The sequence below is a fragment of the Scyliorhinus canicula genome, chromosome 5 (assembly GCF_902713615.1).
Source record: "Scyliorhinus canicula chromosome 5, sScyCan1.1, whole genome shotgun sequence".
NCBI classification, from domain to species: Eukaryota; Metazoa; Chordata; class Chondrichthyes; order Carcharhiniformes; family Scyliorhinidae; genus Scyliorhinus; species Scyliorhinus canicula.
The window spans coordinates 149,353,806-149,376,111 of record NC_052150.1 but is presented as its reverse complement, the minus strand read 5'-3'; the positions used below and the strand labels follow the sequence as shown (position 1 = coordinate 149,376,111).

Genomic DNA, 22,306 nt, shown 5'->3' with positions numbered 1-22,306 from the left:
AAGGAGAAGGACGTACTAGCTGGGGCACAAAATCTACCAGAACAGGAAAAGCTACCTGATGATGGCAGAATACCTGTGCAGAAAGAGACAGTGAGCCTGCAAGTAGATAGTCACAAACATCCATGGCCTTGTCAATGAGGAGTCAATTCTCCCTCCACTCATAGCCAGACCCTGCCAGGAGCAGTCCACATCACTACTGGATTAGTTCAAGATTCAGTTGTCGACCTCTGACATCTCATGGATGGCTGAACATCGCTGCATCACCCTGGTTACACATACTCTCTTCGCCAAGACTGAAAACAACATCAGATGCCTGACCTTTGCAGGTTCACAGCACCTAGGGTTTGACTGCAGTTAACTGATTTCTGCAATTGCAGGGAATTATTGACTACATCCATGTTTATTTACAATGTTTATTTGCTAACTGTGAACAGATGACATCTACAATACACCACAGTGGCCACCTTAGTGATCTTCCTGACGCGGTGTTTTCCACACTGACTTGGATACTTCTAATTACTGCTCCTGATGTTGCCTCGGAGGACCCACGCAACCTGTTCTCTCCCATGGTTTTGTGGCTCTGTCGACCATGGTGGCCATCTTTTGTTGGAGGGACCTTTGAACCTCTCCTGGATCTGCTCTGTCAGCACCACTGCACGGGCAGCCATCGTCACTGGATCCTATTCCACACATGCCCCCTCTATCAGAGTGGCTGAAGAATTTTATGGATGATAAAGGTGTTGTAAGTGTCTTGCATCTCACCCTCCTCTGGCACATCCTCAGTCTTTGATTAGCATTCTTGTTGGTTAGAGAAGTACTGCCCCGGGGCACAACTGGCATTCTCCTCCAGCCACCTTGGGCCACTTGCATGACTGAGCAGTGCAGGCTGCAAAACATTTAATGTATTCCATGTCCATCAATACTCCAGTTCTGAACTGACTGTTTTGGGTTATACAAAGTGCCATGCATTATGTGCATGATAATAGACTGCTGCTACATTCTTTTATATTCATTAAAGGTATGTGGGCTTCACTGGCTAGGCCAACAGTTATTGCCCACCTAATTGCCTGTGAGAAAGTGATGGTGAGCTGCCTTTTTGAACCACTCAGTCCCTGAGGTGCAGTCTCCCGCCCAGAGTACTTTTCATTCCCTTGCTACCCTTACTGCTTCCTTCCAGTGTTCATCAACATGGAGGAGCACTGACTCATCAGCTGAGGCAGGCAGTACGTGGTAATCAGCAGGAGCTTCCTAGCCCATGTTTAACCTGATGTCTTGAGACTTCATGGGGTCCAGAGTCGATGTTGAGGACTCCCAGGGCAACTCCCTCCAGACTGTGTACCACTGTGCCGCCACCTTTGGTGGGCCTGTCCTGCGGTGGGACAGGACATATGCAAGGATGGTGATGGTGGTTTCTGGGACGCTGTATGTCAGGTATGGTTCCATGAATGTGATTATGCCAGGCTGTTGATTGATCGTTCTGTGGGATAGCTCTCCCAATTTTGCACTGGCCCCCAGATGTTAGTAAGGAGGTCTTTGCAGGGCCGACCAGGCTGAGTTTGCCATTGTCCTTTCTGGTTGGTCTGTCTGGCTCTATGCCTTTTAGGATGCACAACAATGCCCATTTCAGAGGGTGGGTAGGAGTCACATATAGGCCAGACCAGCTAAGGAAGACAGATATTCCAAAAGGGCACTAATACACCAGATGGGTTTTTATGACAGTGGTTTCAAGGTCATTATTGGACTTTTAATTCCATATTTTTATTGAATTCAAATATCACCATCTGCCACTCCAGATACTGCTGCATGTGGCTCTCAGTGAGGCTGCCATCCTCTCATTGGATGAGCTCATGTGCTTGAAGCCCTGAGGCCCTCTGTCCCATGGACTCCTGCATTCAGTGTTCAGGAGCCCGCACAGTCTCAGGGAACTCTGATAGTTGAGGACATATCTGCAGCAACGAGACATTCCAGGAATGTGAGCAGCCAGTGCTTTCTCGGGAATATACAAGTAATGGGTGCCTCATGTGTACGCTTGGTTGCCTCGCTATTAATGTGTGCAGTTTATCGTGCAATGGTTTACTGCTGTGCGACAAGTTTTATAAATAACTGACCTTATTGAGTTGCGAACGCCCAAGGCATTATTCATTAACATTCACGTCTTTTGAATGTTCACTTAAGGTTGCTGAGAAAATCCAATTAATTCAGAGTCATATATTCCAGTTCACTACCTTGCTGCTACTTGCATTATTTGCACCCAAATACTTGAGAGAAGGAAGGCCTGCACTATATCCACATAGCCAGTATTCGGAAGCAAATTGTGAATAAGCAAGGCGAACGCTCAAACCAATGCACATTGGAGAGACTTCTTGTCTCATTCGAAGGGGCTTTCCAAATAGTGTTTCAAACACAACACAGCATGAAGAGGCAGTGGAACATTTCTGTTTTCCGTTACCTCGGACACACTTGCCAGCACTTCCATCAGAGTTGAAATCGGCAGGCACAACAAAGGTTCCAGAGGCAGGCCTTTCATCCGGTCCTCATTCCCTGCCTTCTGTCTGCCTGATTGGGCAGCACACCCAACCCTCAGGCAATTAAGGCCTCGGCCCAGTGAGAAGCATGCCCGTTTCTGGTTTCTCGACAGATGCCCGCCTCCCCATTTACTGTGTTGAACGGGAAAATCCGACCTCAGAGATTGCTGTCAGTTTCATTGGAGCAATGTTAGCGCACACTGCCAGCTTCGCTGACATCATCACCACAAAATCTGGGAATTGTGTCTGTCACTACAGAATATATATGGGGAGATATGACTGGCTGCAATAGACAACTTTTAACAGGAACTTACATTGAGTAGGTTAATGAAAAATAAGTCTATTTTATGTATTCATTTTAAAGCAAGCAAGGCAGTGTGTTGTTCCTTGTGTCTTAATAAAGCTCGTAGTCTCAATGGTGGAGAAGATTCTTTATTGTGAATTTGTTCTCTCTTCAGAGCTTAGCTTATGGCTACCTCAAATGCTGCCTGCTTGTGTGTCTGTGTCCTGCCACGAGTTCTGCCTTCCGTGAAGTGTCGTCACTTCCTGTCCCTGTGTATATATAGCTCTCCCGTGCTCCCTCTAGTGCTTGCTCAGTAGTATTGCATCCACTCAGATCTACGATCACCACAGGCAGTATAACTTTAAAGATTTTTTTAACAGTCAAAGCTACTGATATATATACATGATGTGGAGATGCCGGCGTTGGACTGGGGTGAGCACAGTAAGAAGTCTTACAACACCAGGTTAAAGTCCAACAGGTTTGTTTCAAACACGAGCTTTCGGAGCACGGCTCCTTCTTCAGGTGAATGAATCTGAAGAAGGAGCCGTGCTCCGAAAGCTCGTGTTTGAAACAAACCTGTTGGACTTTAACCTGGTGATATATATACAGGCCTTAAATCTTAATGAATAGCTTGAACTTTGCAGCTATGTCTGCTTTGTATCCCAAATTCACTGCACTGTGTTAAAATGGGTCATTTGCACTGAGCTTAATTTTCCCCGGTGTAAGTCAGGTACCAACTCATTAGAGAAAAATTAGTCCATGTTTTTGACATTTACTTTTCATTGGAATTAGTTCTGATGAAGAGCCAATGCCGGAAAGTTTAAAGAATATTATTTTTCTTTTTGCAATGCTGTCTGACCTACCTGATACTTACATTTTTCTTAAACGAAGTGTGCAGATTTGCCATTTAATTAGCATATTGGGGACAAAAGAAATTCAGCATTCAATCAAAGCTGCATATTTTGTAAGCCACTAAAGAGGTTCTTTTGATAGGATTTTGTTGTGTGATGAATAGTATGGTGCTTTCATAAGACATTGCTCTATGTTTATTGCTGGTGCACCAAAAGACGTGACTCAATAATTCAACCTAAGAGCACTTGTGTTAATCACCAGCTGCAGAATTAATGTAGCAGGCTGCAATGACATCAACCTTTGTGTAATCATACTTATTAATTTGAAGAAATTGTGTTTGAAATTGAGGTGATTGATGCTGAATGCTATGTATCTAGATGGGTTTCCTCTGACAGTCCAAAGATGTGCAGGCTAGGTGGATTGGCTATGGTAAATTGCCCCTTAGTGTCCAAAGATGTGTAGGTTAGGTGGAGTTACGGGGATAGGGGCCTGTATAGGGTGTTCTTTTGGAGGGTCAGTGCAGACACAATAGGCCGAATGGCCTCATTGTGCACTTTAGGGGTTCTATGGATTAAGGGAAGGCGGTGGCGTAGTGGTATTGTCACTGGACATGTAATACAGAGACCCAGAGTACTACCCTGAGGCCCCAGGTTCAAATGCCACCATGGCAGATAGTGAAATATGAATTAACTAAAATTCTGAAATTAAAATCTAATGATGACCATGAAACAATTGTCGATTGTCGTAAAAACCCAACTGGTTCACCAATGTCCTTTAAGGAAGGAAATCTGCCATCCTTACCTGGTCTGGCCTACATGTGACTCCTGACCTACAGCAATGTGGTTGACTCTTAACTGCCCCTTCAAGGGTAATTAGGAATGGGCAATAAATGCTGGCTCAGCCTGCGACCCCCAGGTCCCATGAACAAATAAAAAAAACATTTTGAAGGTGAAGACATTTCAAGGAGTGCAATGAAAGCTTGCTGGAAGTACTACTGAATAAAAAAAATACATTTTTTTCTCAGGCCTGTAATTGTCCTCGCAGGATCCTCTGACCGAAACCAGGAAACAATGGGCGCATTTCAGGAATTTTCACAGGTTTGTTAAACTCAGTATCTCTTTTAAATGGTTATTATTTTGTATTTTGAAAATTTTCAGGAGGTTAAATTTGCTGATTCTGCCACCACCTGTTTGGATGGAGACATTAGGGGTGATTTTCTGGCTGCATTACATCGGGAAAATCTGGCATGAGGCGCAAATTGGGATATGCGACAGGCGAAAACCAATTTGCAATCTTCCCGGGTCCTTCAGACTGCCGTTATCCGGAAAACCTGATTACCATTTATTTAAATTCATTGTAATCTCATTAGTGAGATTAAAGTCAGATGTTCTGCTTCACGCAATCTTCTCGCCCACCAGCGGGATGTCATGTGATGCCAATTACTACTGGTCTATAAATAGGGGGACCAGGCACCCTGGATCCCGTGAGGGAGGAAGGAGGTGACTATTTCTCTCCACTAAGTGCCAGAGTGTACCTGCTGGCCAGATGCCATGGGGAGGTCCTTCAAGGGAGCTGGGGTTTGGTGAGCTCGCGTTAGGCTGGAGAGGGCCAGGTCGGGAGTCTCTCCCAGGATGGGGTCGCGATGGGTTTGTGAAATGTTGAAGCCTGCTTTCTTTCATGATTAACACCCCATAACAGCGTACAGCGCAGCTGCAACCTGCCTATCCTAAAACCCTCTCACAGGCCAGACCCATTCTGCAGCTTGGCTCTTGGAGAAACATTTCACACCCCTTGAGGTTTCAATCGGCTCTGTGGTTTCACTGTTGCAGTTTGTGTGCTTTTATTCCTTTGTACTTGCTTGTTTATAGTCCATTTCACACCCTATGAATGTTTATGAGCCTCTGGTTTATCCAGCTGTTGTCTGCTTCATAGAATCTATGGAGATAGTTTGCATTTCATGCCCCATTAACTCTCAAGGGCCTCCTCAATTGCACAGTTGGGGCCTGGTTGAACTAAGTTTTTTTTCATTCTCCATGATGTGGCTTGGTGGAGAGGGTTTTTTTCCCATCCAAGCTGCTGGCTCCACTTAGACATAAGAGTGCAAGGGTTTTTGAATGGTGTCTCACAGCCACTGTTGAATTTTCAGGTTTATCGCTAGGGAGCTAGAACATAGAACATAGAACACTACAGCGCAGTACGGGCCCTTCGGCCCTCGATGTTGCGCCGACCTGTGAAACCATCTGAAGCCTATCTGACCTACACTATTCCATTTTCATCCATATGTCTATCGAGTGACCACTTAAATGCCCTTAAAGTTGGCGAGTCTACTACTGTTGCAGGCAGGGCGTTCCACACCCCTACTACTCTCTGAGTAAAGAAACTGACTCTGACATCTGTCCTATATCTACTACCCCTCAATTTAAAGCTATGTCCCCTCGTGTTGGTCATCACCATCCGAGGAAAAAGACTCTCACTGTCCACCCTATCTAACCCTCTGACTATCTTATATGTCTCTATTAAGTCACCTCTCAGCCTTCTCTCTAACAAAAACAACCTCAATTCCCTGAGCCTTTCCTCGTAAGACCTTCCCTCCATACCAGGCAACATCCTAGTAAATCTCCTCTGAACCCTTTCCAAAGCTTCCACATCCTTCCTATAATGTGGAAACCAGAACTGCACGCAGTACTCCAGGTGCGGCCGCACCAGAGTTATGTACAGCTGCAGCATGACCTTGTGGTTCCGAAACTCAATCCCCCTGCTTATAAAGGCTAGCACACCCTATGCCTTCTTAACAGCCCTATTAACCTGGGTGGCAACTTTCAGGGATTTATGTACCTGGATGCCGAGATCTCTCTGTTCATCTACACTACCAAGAATCTTGCCATTAGCCCAGTACTCTGCATTCCTGTTACTCCTTCCAAAGTGAACCACCTCACACTTTTCCGCATTAATCTCCATCTGCCACCTCTCAGCCCAGCTCTGCAGCTTATCTATGTCCCTCTGTATCCTATAACATCCTTCAGCACTATCCACAACTCCACCAACCTTCGTGTCATCTGCAAATTTACTAACCCATCCTTCTACACCCTCTTCCAGGTCATTTATAAAAATGACAAACAGCAGTGGCCCCAAAACAGATCCTTGCGGTACACCACTAGTAACTGAACTCCAGGATGAACATTTGCCATCAACCACCACCCTCTGTCTTCTTTCAGCTAGCCAATTACTGATCCAAACCGCTAAATCACCTTCAATTCCATACTTCCTTATTTTCTGCAATAGCCTACCGTGGGGAACCTTATCAAATGCCTTACTGAAATCCATATACACCACATCAACAGCTTTACCCTGATCCACCTGTTTGGTCACCTTCTCAAAAAACTCAATAAGGTTTGTGAGGCATGACCTACCCTTCACAAAACCGTGTTGAGTATCGCTAATCAACTTGTTCTTTTCAAGATTATTATAAACCCTATCTCTTATAACCTTTTCCAACATTTTACCCACAACCGAAGTAAGGCTCACAGGTCTATAATTACCAGGGTTGTCTCTACTCCCCTTCTTGAACAAGGGGACAACATTTGCTATCCTCCAGTCTTCCGGCACTATTCCTGTCGACAAAGACGACATAAAGATCAAGGACAAAGGCTCTGCAATCTCCTCCCTGGCTTCCCAGAGAATCCTAGGATAAATCCCATCTGGCCCAGGGGACTTATCTATTTTGACATTTTCTAAAATTGCTAACACCTCCTCCTTTTGAACCTCAATTCCATCTAGCCTGGTCGACTGAACCTGAGTGTTCTCCTCGACAACATTGTCTTTCTCCAGTGTAAACACTGATGAAAAATATCCATTTAATGCTTCCCCTATCTCCTCTGATTCCACACACAACTTTCCACTACTATCCTTGATTGGCCCTAATCTTACTCTAGTCATTCTTTTGTTCCTGATATACCTATAGAAAGCCTTAGGGTTTTCCTTGATCCTATCCGCCAACGACTTTTCGTGTCCTCTCCTCGCTCTTCTTAACTCTCCCTTTAGGTCCTTCCTGGCTAACTTGTAACTCTCAAGTGCCCTAACTGAACCTTCATGTCTCATCCTAACATAAGCCTTCTTCTTCCTCTTGACAAGTGCTTCAACTTCCTTAGTAAACCACGGTTCCCTTGCTCGACAACTTCCTCCCTGCCTGACAGGTACATACTTATCAAGGACACGCAGTAGCTGTTCCTTGAAAAAGCTCCACATTTCGATTGTACCCATCCCCTGCAGTTTCCTTCCCCATCCTATACATCCTAAATCTTGCCGAATAGCATCATAATTGCCCTTCCCCCAGCTATAATTCCTGCCCTGCGGTACACACCCATCCCTGCCCACTGCCAAAGTAAACATAACCGAGTCGTGATCACCATCACCAAAGCGCTCACCCACATCCAAATCCAACACCTGGCCGGGTTCACCACCCAGTACCAAATCCAACGTGGCCTCGCCCCCTGTTGGCCTGTCTACATACTGCTGAGCAGAATTGCCCAGATTTTGGCTCCTAATGGCCTGGGAGATGGGGGCTTCTGATTTGTGTGGAAGGGAGGACTAAGACTGTAGGTTGCCACCTTAAGATGCTGGCTGCATGTAACCTAGAGAGACAAGTCGGGACAGTAATCTTCCGGGCGGGGGTGGGATGTGGCGTTGGGTTTAAAGTTATACGTCATGCAGTGGCTTCCCAGGTGCATTAAGTGTAACATGACAGCAATAAGACCGCAGGATGTCCAATCCTGCGTAACCACGATGCCTATTTGTGTTGCCCTTCTCTACCTGAGAGTTCTTGTGCTTTCTTACATTCCTACGGGCCAGTATCATCCAACCAGTTGGCCATTATCATTTATCCTTCACCACTCTCAGCTGCCCTCATTTCTTGGTCAGGGAAAGGAGTTGAATCCTTATGTGTCAAGGGTTGAAGGTTGGGCGCTGGGCATCGGGAGGAAGAGGCCAGCGCCTTGCAGCAACGAGCACCCAACTGCTTTGGGGGATCCAGGAATTCTCAAGGTTCACATGGGCGTCCATGTGCCACAACATATTGGCGACTATGAAGGAGCATGGATAGTGACCATGGCCGGTGAAGCAACAATGTGTTCTGGGCAGCAGCTAATAGAGGTGGCGTGGCCGCCAGAGACGGTGTTGATTCTACAGGATCATGAGGACAAGGGGAGGGATTGAGGGTCGCAGGAAGGATGACCCAATTCGGGGTTTTTAAACTGAGGGTTGTGGAGCGACCGGTCGCAGCATTTCCGATTGGGGGAGAAGCATCCAGTGGCCACCACCGGCTTTTAAGAACGCCGGCGGCGACCGGCTTTTAAATGCGAACGATGCAGGCTTTCCACCAGAAGCGGAGGCAGGAAGCAGGTTACGTGCCCGGCATGTACACTAATGTCCCGTGTCCTGTGTATCCATGCTTTTGGGAAAAATCATGGAGGAGAGATTCCGCCATTTCCTAGCTGCAACAGGACTGTGAAGAACTGAAGATGGATCGTTTTGTTATAAGGAAGAGATAGCCAAAGACACAAACAGGCCAGGATGTCACAACTGAATCTGCTGGAGAGAGCTGTTCAGGAAAGTCCATGGCAGGACAAAGCAGCGATGATGTTAACTCTGTACAGAACTCCAGGGCCTCTGGTGAACAGCCAACAACAACAAAAAAATTGAAATCGGGAGCAATGCAGTATAAAGATGATTTTTTGAGGTATAGCTTTGTGCAAATCAGGATGCAAAGCCCGTGTGTTATATGCAGGGAAGTATTGGAAAATGAGGGTTTAAAACCCTCAAAACTTCAAAAGCGTGGTGAGTTTGAGGACAAACCTCTTGGGGTGGAATTCTCCCATTTAATAATAACAATACTGAAATATGGAGTGATTCCTACTGTAGCGGCCTGTGGGAAAACACGCCAAACCTTCCGGCTGACCTAATTAATTATGCAACCAGGTGATAGGCAGCGGCGGGTAGGCATGGATGACGCGTAGTCCGCCGTCGTATCTGGCCACCAGATAGAAAAGGTGCCCAACATCCCTGACCCACTAATGAAGAAAGAAGGTGGACCACCTGAGAATGAAGATAGATCTCCAGGAGCCCGGAAAATGGACCTCTTCAGAACAAAGATGAATCTCCAGGAATATTCTGAGGCTGGAAGATGGACCACCTCCAGAACACAGAATCTGGAAGGTCCAGCAGCAGATGTTCCCCGAGCCCACTGCTGTGATGTTCCTGGGTCCAGGGTTGTGAACTCCGAAGGGAAGCCCAGCCGTTGTTCAGATGACTCCTGACAACTGCACGCCACATTGTTCTGATTATGTTTCACGCTGGCATGTTTTCCTGCTGGCATCACGGAAAATCTAACATGGGCGGGTCAGGCCTTCATCTGCATTCAATTAACGGGATGCAAGTGAGGTTCACGCTGGCTTCTGATGGGTTTTTCCCAAGGTCTTGCTGTGTGAAGCCGATTTCTAGGCCTTCCGCCATATTCTACCTCCATGATCGCCCTCAAACCAGCCGGTGGGGACTTGGGAGGATTCCGTCCACGATTTCAGTTGTAGCATCACTCACGATCCACTCTAATCTGCTTGAGGACGGTGACCTGTACAAATTTTAGGCTGCTCACCAGTGGTAGGGTGGGGCAATATCTTACTTCTTGGGACTCTGTCAATAATACTGAGTATGGTCAGTATTCAGTATTACAGTGCGTCAAGAAACTGACAGGATCCAGACAGAAAGATATTTATTGACAAACCATCATGGTGGCAGGTGCCGAATTGCAAAGATGTTGAAATAAAACAAGTAATCATAATTCATAGCCTAGTTATAAACAATCATTAAAATAAAATTATTGTGCACAACAATAAAATGATGACACAATTATGATGATTTCAGCATAAAAATGATTGCAATACATTGCAAAATGCAGATGTCTTTTAATTTGCAGATTAAAATGAGAGATCCATTTTACCCTGCATTTTATACTAAAGTCCAAGGACCGTTTCTCCGCAATGATTTCTAATGTGGTAACGACGAGAACTGCTGTGAGCTTTTTGGTCCTTGGCCCAGCGAGGACGGCAACACTATTCAACGTTAGTTGGTCCACTTAACGAGGCCCCATGGGCTTCTCGCCCCAAATGAAGGTGCGCCAGCCAATTCACCGGGACCGCACTCGTCAGCCCCTGTTAACAAGGAGGAGCAGTACTTAAACAGCTCTTGCACAGCCAACCTGTCAGCTTACAACCATGGTGCTGAGAAAACAGGCCCCAAAATTCAGTGATGCAGACCTGGCAGGCTCCTGGACACGGTGAATTTTCAATCAAAATTTAAAAACTCCTTCAGGAGGAAGAGGTGCAAACTTTATGACCATCCGTTACATTTTTTTCTGTAGCTGTGGGATGGGAAGATTGAGCCGATCAGCACATCAACTGGATGAGACTTATCTTAAAATCAGACTGCCAAGGAAGAGATGCTTGTCTTCATTGGCCGTGGAATTGAGTACAAGAGTTGGTAGGTCATGTTACGGTTGTATAAAGTTTCAGTTCGGCCACATTTGGAATATTCCATGCAGTTCTGGTTGCCACACAACCAGATGGCTGTGGAAGCTTTGGAGATAGTGCAAAGAAGGTTTACCAGGATGTTGCCTGCTCTCAAAGGTGTTAGCTATGAGGAGAGGTTGAATAAACTTGATTGTCTTCATAGGGGAGACCTGATTGAGGTCTACAAATCTACGAGAGGTATAGCCAGGGTAAATAGTCAGAAGGTTATTTCCAGGGTGGAAGACTCAATTACAGGGGTCACAGGTTCAAGGTGAGATGGGAAAGTTCAGGGGAGATTTGCGGGGAAGGTTTTTCAAGCAGAGGGTGGTGGGTGCCTGGAACGAGTTGCCAGTGGGGGTGGTGGAGGCAGCCACGATAGCAACGTTTAAAATGTATCTTGATAGACACATAAAGGGTTGGGAAATTTGGGGGGATATAGATCATTTGAACAATAAGTAGTAGGTCTAAATAAGGAATCAGGGGCGGGATTTCTGACCACCCCGCCGGGCCAGAGAATCGCCGGGAGCGGCGTAAATCCCGCCCTGATGCTGGCTACCGGATTCAGCGGCGCCGGTTTTTCTGCAGGGGCGGGAATCGCGTCGCGCCGGTCGGGGGCTGTTGGCAGCGGCCCCACCAGCGATTCTCTGCCCCGCAATGGGCCGAGCGGCCGCCCATTTTCGGCCAGTCCCGCCGGCGTAGATTACACCATGTCTGTACCGGTGGGACCTGGCTTTGCAGGCGGCTTGCGGTGTCCTCGGGGGGGGGGGGGGGTGGGGGGGCAGGGGGGATCTGGCCCCGCGGGGGGTGGGGGGGGGCCACGGTGGCCTGGCCTGCGATCGGGGGCATCAATCCGTGGGCGGGCCTGTGCCATGGGGACACTCTTTCCCTCCACGCCGGCCGCTGTAACGGTCCGCCATAACCAGCGTGGAGAAGACCCCCCCCTGCGCATGCGCTGGGATGACACCAGTACACGCTGGTGCTCCCGCGCAGTGGGATTCCGCACCTTCTGGGCGGCCCGACGCCAGAGTGGTTCACGCCACTCCTCGTCACCGGTACGGCCCACCCCGCCGGATAGCGGACAATCCCGCCCCTGGATCGGTGCAGGCTGGGTGGGCCGAAGGGCCTGTTCCTGTGCTGTAATGTTCTTTGTTCTTTATCAGTAAATGTACGTGTCCTTTGGTGTCACCCTGTGGTACTATAGAGGAATTACAGACTGTCTCGACAATTTAAAACCAAGACCACAGCAATGGTCGGCTCTGAGCATTAATTGTTGTGCATGCCACCTTCAGGTGTATTGCACGTAAATATAAAATTAAAAGCTGGACAAAAGCAGAAGGCATTTTAATGTATTTTGAAATGAAACGTTGTGCTCTACCTACCATTTTTTAAATGTCACAGATATGAAGTGAAATGGGTGATGATTTAGTGGTCATTTGTCAAATTGCGTTTCTTGTTTTTTAGTCAGTGCTTGAATTCATCGCTCAGTTATTGATCGGATTTCTTGTGCTTTATCAAATAAAGATAGTAAGAGAACCATTTTTAAATAGGTTAAACAGCAATTGAATATGTGTAATAAAAGAGAAAATGGTTCAGGAATATGCTGAGAAGGCATATAGGTGGCATTGATCTTTAAAATAAAGAGATCAGTCTGTTGGCATCAACTGTCTTAACCTCTCGAACAGATAACTTTATCCTAAAGTTACCAGACAAATTAGTCAATTTAAAGTCACATATATTGATAAAAAGCTTTTTACTTTCCTCTTCTCCTCTCTTTGCCTCAGTGACTTTGCCATGAGACAGCACTCTCTCTGCATTCAGAATTAGCAGCACTCGGGCAACACAATGAGGAATTAACACTTTTGCCATCCTTCAGACACCACTGCCACCCTCATGGTTTTCTCTTCCCCATTAATTCATAAATGGTTGGTATTCTGGATTATTTTTCCGAACTACAAACTTCTTTTAAACAGTAATGCAGCTGTTCCGATTTTGGCAATCAACGCTTCTGTGCTTCTAATATAGAAAGAAGGTGAGAGGCCTCTTTCTAGGAAATGTATTGACGTGGATGTGGTGGGGATTTTGACAGGGAGCAGTCAGTATTCACCATCATTATCCCCTGACATGGACGATAACATCAGGATTTGGCACAAGTGCAGATTAACATGGAAATCCTGAAGTTGCGCTCTGCCACTGATTGTTTCACCAGCAGCTGCTCCGTGGACACCTTTCCTTGAGTCTGTAATCATTGAATTCAATTGATGATGGAAAATTTGATTTAGCCGAATTTTTAAGAAGTGATTTGATCTTAGTGCTTTCCATTTCCTGGTTGGTTATGAGAATTCTTGAAAGAATAATCACATTTTATGCTGTGTTTCACAAAGGCGGCACGAGGAAAAACTTTTTTATGCAGCAAGCGGTTCGGGCCTGGAATGCACTGCCTGGGAGGGCATGTCGAATTGAGGCATTCGAGAAGGAATTAGGTGATTCCTTGAAAAGAAGCAATGTAGGATTACAGGGAGAAGGCAGGAGAATGGCACTGGAGGAAATGCTCGTTCGGAGAGCTGGTACAGACCCGATGGGCAAAATGGAGAAGCGGTGGCGTTGTGATATTGTCATTGGACCAGTGATCCAGAAACCTGGGATCGTGCTCAAACCATGGTTCCAATCTCACCACGGCAGCTGGTGAAATTTGAATTCAATAAAAATCTGTAATTAAAAATGACCACAAAACCATTGTCGATTGTCGTAAATACCTATCTGATTCACTACTGTCCTTTAGGGAATGAAATCTGCCGTCCTTACCTGGTCTGCCCGACATGGAACTCCAGACCCACAGCAATGTGGTTGTCTCTTAAATGCCCTCTGAAATGGCCTAGCAGACCACTCAGTTCAAGATCAATTAGGGATGGGCAATAACTGCTGGCCCAGTTTAACAGTGCCCACATTCCACAAATTTTTTTTTAAAATGGCAGCTTGAAGACATCACTACAGCTCCACACTGGGAATCCAGCTTAAACTAAAATCCACTGATCAGTGAGAGGAAGTGAAACGTTCGCCACGCCAGGTGTGTCTCTCTGTGAGGCTTCAATCGGGGTCAGTGGTGATATTTATTAAAACCATGTAGCCTGGTTGGTAATATGTTGTTTTCTACCTTTTTCAGTCCAATTCTATTTAACAAGCCTGTGGAATATTTTTTCCGGCAGGTTGAAGCATGTCGGCTCTACAGCAAATTCTCAGCGAGACCAAACAGTTTGGAAGCTATACCTGTCGTAATAGAAAAGGTAATTTTGAATACAGTGAGGTGGGAGGTATATCTAGTGTCATTGGCAACTTTATCTAATACAATTGTTTTAAAATAGACATGCATTGAATGCTCTTACAAAGAAAGTTGCCAGTAGCCAATGTTCAGATGATATGATTGCAACTTCATTCCTTTTACAACTGCAAACAGAACTGTTAACAACCCATTCAAAGTAAATTGATCTGAAAGAAAAAAATACATTGGCAGATAGTATTATTCCTAATCTGTTTATCAATATTATCAGCGTACTTCGTTGAAGGAAGTGAAAGGGTGTGGAAATGGAAATAGTGGATGCGTTGGTTGTCATCTTCTAGAATTCTATAGATTCTAGAGGGATCCCGGTGGATTGGAGGGTGGCAAATGTAATCCCACTATTTAAAAAAGGAAGGCAGAAAGCAGGGAATTACAAATCAGTTCACCGAACATCGGTAGTTGGGAAAATGCTAGAGAATGGATGTGATAATAGGACGCTTAGAAAACTTCAGTGGGATTAGACAAAGTCAACGTGGATTTATTGAAGGGAAATCATGTTTGATGCACCGACTGGAATTTCCTGAGGACACAGCTAGTGGAATGGATAAGGGAGTGGTGCATATGGATTTTCAGAAAGCTTTTAGTAAAGTTTCACATAAGCGGTTAGTGTGTACTTTTAAACTGCATGGGATTGGGATAATATATTGGCTTGGATTGAGAATTGCTTAGCAGACAGGAATAAGTGGGTCTTTTTGGAGAGGCAGGCGGTAAATAGTGAGGTACCACAGGGATCAGCGCTTGGGCCCCAGCTCTTCATATTTCCAGGTTTACTGACGACAAGGAACTTGGTGGGAATGTGAGGGGTGAGGAGGATGTTAGGAGTCTTCAAGGTGATTTAGACAAGTTCGGTGAATACGTAAATAGATGATGGATGCAGTATAATGTAGATAAATGTGTAGTCATCCACTTTGACAGGAAAAACGGAATGGCAGAATATTTGACGGGATTCTCCCATTGGGCGGCTAAGTGCCGACGCCGGAGTAAAAATGAGAGTGTTCTACTTCGGCGTCGGCGCCCGATTCGGGACCCCATTCTGCGGCCCACAGGGGGCTAGGACGGCGCTGGAGCGGCCTACGCCGCTCCAGCTGCCGATCCCGGTCTGAACCCGGCGCCGCGGGGTCCACGCATGCGCAGTTGGGCCGGCGCCACCTAGCGCATGCGCAGTGACCTTCCCCGTGCCGGCCCCAGCGCCAAATGGCACAGGGTTACAGGAGCCGGGACGGAGGAAAAGAGGCCGGGGGCAGGGAGGCCGGTCCGCCGATTGGTGTGTCGCGATAGTGGGCCAGGCCACTACGGAGCCCCCCCCCCCACAGGCCGCCCCCGGACCCTTCAACGGCGAGTTCCCGCCGGCTCAGAAGATGTTAGAATGGCACTGGCGGGACTCGGCTTTTTGATGACGGCCATTTGGCCTGGAGAATCGGCTCACCGACCCGGGCCGGTGAGTCGGCGCATACCCCGACCGGCGCCACGCCGGTGCAGATGGCTCCAATTCTCTGCACTGCGGAGAATTGTGTCCCAGCGTCGGGGTGGCATGGCGCAATTCGCAAGGCGCCACGTCGATTCTCCGATCTGGCCGGGGTTCAGAGAATTCTGCCCATTACTCGATTTGGAAATGTTGAATTACAAAGGGACCTGGATGCCCTCATGAAATGAAATGAAATGAAAATCGCTTATTGTCACAAGTAGGCTTCAAATGAAGCTACTGTGAAAAGCCCCTAGTCACTACATTCCGGCGCCTGTTCGGGGAAGCTGGTACTGGAATTGAACCGTGCTGCTGGCCTGCCTTGGTCTGCTTTAAAAGCCAGCGATTTAGCCCTGTGCCAGACCAGCCCTTTGCAATAATCTTTTATTGACACAAGTACTATGAAAAGCCCCTAGTCGCCACATTCCGGCGCCTGTTTGGGTAAGCTGGTACGGGAATTGAACCCGCACTGCTGGCCTTGTTCTGCATTACAAACCAGCTGTCTAGCCCACTGAGCTAAATTAGCTCATACACCAGTCACTGAAAGGGAGCTTGCAGGTGCAGCAAGCAGTTAAGAAGGCAAATGGTATGTTAGCCTCCATTGTTAGAGGAATTGAGTATCGGGGCAAAGATGACTTTCTGCATTTGTACAGGACCTTGGTGAAATCACACCTGGAGTATTGTGCTCAGTTTTAGTCTCTTTCCCTACGAAAGGATATACTTGCCATAGAGGGAGTGCAGTGAAGGTCCTCCATACTGATTCCTGGTATAGAAGGATTGTTGTATGAGGAGAGATTACATCAACCCGATCTGTATTCACTGGAGTTTAGAAGAATAAGAGGTGATTTTATTGAAACGTATATAATTCTGACAGAGCTGGTCAGACTGGATGCAGGGGTGCTGTTTTCTCTGGCTGGACGATTCAGAACAAGGGCTCACAGTCTCAAGATATAGGGTAGGCCATTTAGGACTCAGATGGGCAGAAACCTCTTCACCCAGAGGGTGGTGAACCTATGGAATTCCCTACCACAGAAGGCTGTGGAGGCCAAGTCACTAAATCTATCCAGGAAGGAAATAGATTTCTAGACTCTAAAGGTGTCAAGGGTTATGGGGAGAGCGTGGGGGTATGATGATTTCGATATTTCTACATAGGGAAAACACGTTTAACCAAATTATTGGAGTTCTTTGAAGGAGTCACATGCTGTATATAAAAGGGAACTGGTGAAAGTACTGTACTTAGATTTTAAGAAGGCATTTGATAAGGTGCCACATCAAAGTTGATTGCGGAAAATAAAAGCTCATGGTGTCGGGAGTAACATATTGGCATGGATAGAAGATTGGCTGGCTAACAGGGAACACTCGGAGATCCCTGGTGTCTTCGAGGACTGCCCAGGATGACGGGTTGGCTCTTGGGGAATTAGGGATACCCGCTGAGGTGCTGGCTGATGACATTGGCCCCCTTCCCCTCCCGCTGCTCCGCAACCTCCGACACCGCAAAGGTCGCCACCATAGGGTCCCGCTTCACCTCAACCCTTATAATCCTCCGTATGGTCCCGAACACCGCCTCCCAGTTCTCCAACTCCTCACACCCCCAGAAAATATGAACACGATTCATCGGCCCCCTCCCACACTTCTCACACCCGTCTGTTACACCCGGAAAAAAAACTACTCATCCGAGCCCGAGTGCACCACCTTAAATTGTGTCAAACACATTCTCGCGCAGGAGGAGGTTGAGTTCACTCGCTGTATTACCTCACACCAAAATCCCCATTCTATCTCCCTCCCCAACTCCTCCTCCCACTTCCACTTGATCATTTTCACTAATGTCTTGCCCTCCTCTCCCAGTCACCCATATATATCCCCCATCCTGCCATTCCCCGCCTCATCATGGAGCAGCAATTTCTCCAGAAGCGTATACTCCGGTACCTGAGGGAAACAAGGCAGCTCCTTATGCACAAAGTCCTGCACCTGCCAGTACCTAACCTCACTCCCCCTTGGTAACTCAAACCTCTCCCACAGCTCCTGTAGCCCAGTGAACCTCCCCTCTGAAAACATGACCCTAATCTGCTCCAACCCCTCCTTCCTCCACCATCTCTGCATCCCATTCATCGCCCCCGGTGTGAACCTATGGTTCCCACACAATGGCGTCAACACCGATATTTGACCCAGTTTAAATGTCTCCTCAACTGGTTCCTGATTATTATAGATGACTCCACCACCGGACCCCCCGTATACTTACTCGGAGCGAGCGGCAACGGGACCAACACCAGAGCCCTCAGGCTTGTACCCCTGCAAGATTCCTCCTCCAACGTGATCCATTTTCCCCCTCCCCCACCCATCGTCTCACATTCTCCACATTTGCTGCCCAATAATAATGCAACAAAGTCCTCTTCACCCTCAGCACCTTCACTGCCCACACAAATTCCATGATTAGCTCATCCACCTTCCGGAAAAGGGCCTTGGGGATAAAAATCGTGATGGACTGAAACATAAATAGGAATCTTGGCAACACATTCATCTTTACCCTCCCGCCAATGTCAGGTTCAGCGTATCCCACCTTTTAAGGTCCCCATTAATCTCCTCCACCAATCCTATCAGGTTCCACCAATGCATTGTGGCCCACTCATGCGCTACCTGGATCCCCAGGTACCGAAACTACTCCCTTGCCACCTTAAATGGCAGAGACCCCAGGTTTGCCCCCATCCTGCAGCATTCACTGAAATGCCTCGCTATTCAGTATATTCAATTTATAACCCGACAAATCCCTAAACATCTCCAGTAAGCCCATGATTCTTTCCAAAAGGTCTGTCACAAACAACAGCCGGTCATTGGCTTACAACGATACCCAGTGCTCCCTGCACCTCCCCCCTCACAATCCCCCACCACTCAACCAAGGCCCGAAGTGCCTTCGCCAAGGGCTCAATTGTTAATGCAAACATCAGCAATGACAGCAGCACCTCTGCCTTGTCCCCTATATAACCCAAAATAGCCCGGGTTCGTCTCGTTCGTTTGCACACTTGCCAAGGGGGACACATACACCAACCAAAACCCATCTCACAAACCTCGGCCCAAACCTCCTCAGAATCACAGACAGAAAGAAAAGTTAAACACACAAGATTACATTTACACAGTTAATATTATTCTTACAATCATTGCCCCAAAAGATTGTTACTTGGCGATACTCACAAACACCCTTTTATGCAACAGTCCCTATAGATGTTTAATCTATAAATATTCCAGTAAATTTACCACAAGGCACCTACTGTTGCTATAGGATGATACGCCACAGGGCCTCTCTCTCTCTCGTCCCTGTGGGGGAGTCCAAGAACTTTAGAACAAAACCCTGCTCTCTATAACAAACAAACATTTCTCCAGGGTGACTGAAAACTGTTTCACTTTGCTTCTGTCACAGATATATCGCAACATAGTGCGCCACAGAATCTATATGGCCACTTTCTTAGCATGGCTTCTACCCTCTCTTTAAATATGCTTTTCCATGTTGTAAACAATTGTTCGCAACATCTCTGAACTTAACTGTCCTAAATATAAAGATCTTTCATATTCTCCGTTGCCCCCACTCTTTGGTCAAATAAAACTTAAGACCCTTTCCCAAGTATACTTATGACCTTTCCTTAAGTTTTAAAATCTTTTAGTTTCCTTTGAAAGTAAACACAAACAAACCGTCCTTATCCCCTCATGCAAATCTTTATCAATGTTGTGTTTACTTGTAGCGCATCTTAACTTGGTCGCCTTCAATTCATCTATCTCCTTTGATGCTTTCAACCTGCTGAAGAAAAGTACAGCGCAGGAACAGGCCCTTTGGCCCTCCAAGCCCGTGCCGACCATGCTGCCCGACTAAACTACAATCTTCTACACTTCCTGGGTCCGTATCCCTCTAGTCCCATCCTATTCATGTATTTGTCAAGATGCCCCTTAAATGTCACTATCGCCCCTGCTTCCACCACCTCCTCCGGCAGCGAGTTCCAGGCACCCACTACCCTCTGTGTAAAAAAACTTGCCTCGTACATCTCACAGTCAGAGCACTGCACCCCTCTAATTGACATTGTGCCAATTAATTAGTAAATTAAATTTAAAAGTTTTTTTAAAAAGTTACTGTTAACTATATGTTTCCCGGCACTCGATTTCTACTCTAAATGTGAAAGCTAAATACAGTACTCTCCGATCTCTGGCATAGATACCGCTCTAAATTATAATTAAGTAATAAGTAATTATGTTTAATTAGTTTAACAATGCTTAATTTTTAAATTTAGTGTAGCTTCCCAACCAGCCAATCAGGTCCCAGCTTTACTGTGATGTCACTTCAGTTTCCCCCCCCGCCACACAATTTGAAAAGGTAATAAAAATAAATAAAAATCACTTACCTTCCCAGGTTCTGAGATGCTCTCTGGTTCTCTCCCTGCAGATTAAAAGTTACAGGCCAGAAGAAAGAGAGAGAACAAAACAGTAGGGAAAAAGCACCTTCTCCCACTCTGCACCGAATTACCTCACTGCACCAAATTACCAAGTTCCAAATTCCCACTTTGGATGTGTCTCACTCTGGCTGTGTCTCCTCGACTCGCGCAAAGCTTGTTTAAAAAAGGACCGTGGAATAAAGATGGGGAGACATTGAATCACGAACAGGAATCTCGGGAGGACCGTCATCTTCACTGTTTGCACCCTCCCAGCTAATGACAACGGGAGCGCGTCCCATCTCCGAAAATCGCCCTTCATTTGGTCTACTAGTCGGGCCAGATTTAATTTATGCAGCCGGTCCCATTCCCACACCACTTGAATACCTAGGTACCTAAAGCTTCCCACTACTAATCTAAACGGCAGCTCCCCCAATCGCCCCTCCTGTCCCCTCGCCTGGACCGCAAACATCTCACTTTTCCCCATATTTAGCTTATACCCCAAAATTCGGCAAATTCCCGTAGAATGCTCATTTCTTCCATCCCCTCTATCCGGTCCGATACATACAGAAGCAGGACGTCTGCATAGAGCGAGACTGTGCTCCACCCCCCCCCGCGACGGACCAGCCCCTTCCAGCCTCTTGAGGCTCTCAGAGCAATTGCCAACGGCTCTATAGCTAGCGCGAACAACAGTGGGGAGAGGGGGCATCCCTGTCTCGTCCCCTGGTGCAGTCTAAAATAGCCATCGTCAATGTTGAGAATTCCCAAGAACACCTACCCCCCAACAGTATACCACCGTTCTGCCACATCTGTCCTTGGGGTGGGACAGGACATAACTAAGGATGGTGATGGGGGATTCTCGAACATTGGCTGAAAGATTTGGATTTTTAATTAGCTGTAAAGCACTTTGGGACATCTTGAAGTCACGAAGGGAGTTCTATTATTTCTAATTCATAGTTTTTCTTTATTTACTATTGGCTTTTTGCTAGTGGAAATTTCAAATCATTTAATTTTTTTTAAAAGGCAATTAGAAGTAGTATGTATGGCCGCCCTGGAGCTTGTTATGTTGATATTCCTGGAGACATGGTGACTTCCAAAATCCGGAGAGCATCGTTGAGGTAGGTCTACGTGCCAGGATTGGTCATTCGAATTAATGTCTCAATTTAATTGCTGCTTCTTTGAACATGGGGACTTGGGGAATGAACATTGTGTTCCATCTGAATCATTCTCATATTTTCTCTATGTAAAAATAATATCTTTACTTTTACTCATTTAGTCACCTCTCTCTCTCCAAAATAAACAGTTTGTCTCTCGGGTAGCCTGTTCCACACATTCACTGACCCGTTGTCTTAGTTAGTTGAATCTAAACTGTCCATCCTCACTCTCTGAACCTTTGATTGCAAAGTCATGGTTATATCAAATAATGTATATTTGGTTTCAGTTTATCTCCTTAGAGTCCTGTCAATGTTGATGAGACTGCCTTCAGTTACCTTTGCTCCAGTGTAATCAGTCCCGGCCTCCTTAGTTTCCTTCTCTCCCCAGTCAGAATGTCCCCATTCTTGTATAATGACCCAAACTTTATCCAGTTGTGCATTCTCTAAGACTTTGTCGTGCTGTCGCAAACTTTGCTGATGGTTTTAGGAGGATATTTTGCAGTACCAGATCACTTGAGTCTTGTTGAACACTATCATTTGTGTCATATTCCCGTTCCTCAGCCTTTTCCCCACTGCATTTGTCCACATTAAACAACATCTTGTCACTTGTCATCCCTGCCCCTCTGTCTAATGCAGATCCCCTGTATCGGATAAGCCCAAAGTAGATTGTTCTGCAATTATATGGAAAAATATTTCATAATGTAGTAGTCTTAAAAAAATTCTTATGC

The 22,306-nt window shown here is 46.4% G+C and overlaps 1 protein-coding gene across 3 annotated transcripts in view; it reads left to right on the top strand.

Moving 5' to 3' along the window:
* hacl1 (2-hydroxyacyl-CoA lyase 1) overlaps nucleotides 1–22,306 on the top strand; it is a 144,798-nt gene that overhangs the window by 28,320 nt on the left and 94,172 nt on the right. For all 3 annotated transcript variants that reach the window (XM_038797804.1, XM_038797803.1, XM_038797805.1), the window contains 3 exons: nucleotides 4,685–4,757; nucleotides 14,423–14,500; nucleotides 21,448–21,542. In XM_038797804.1, the coding sequence (XP_038653732.1) occupies nucleotides 4,685–4,757; nucleotides 14,423–14,500; nucleotides 21,448–21,542 (246 nt within the window). The remainder of the gene's footprint in view (nucleotides 1–4,684; nucleotides 4,758–14,422; nucleotides 14,501–21,447; nucleotides 21,543–22,306) is intronic.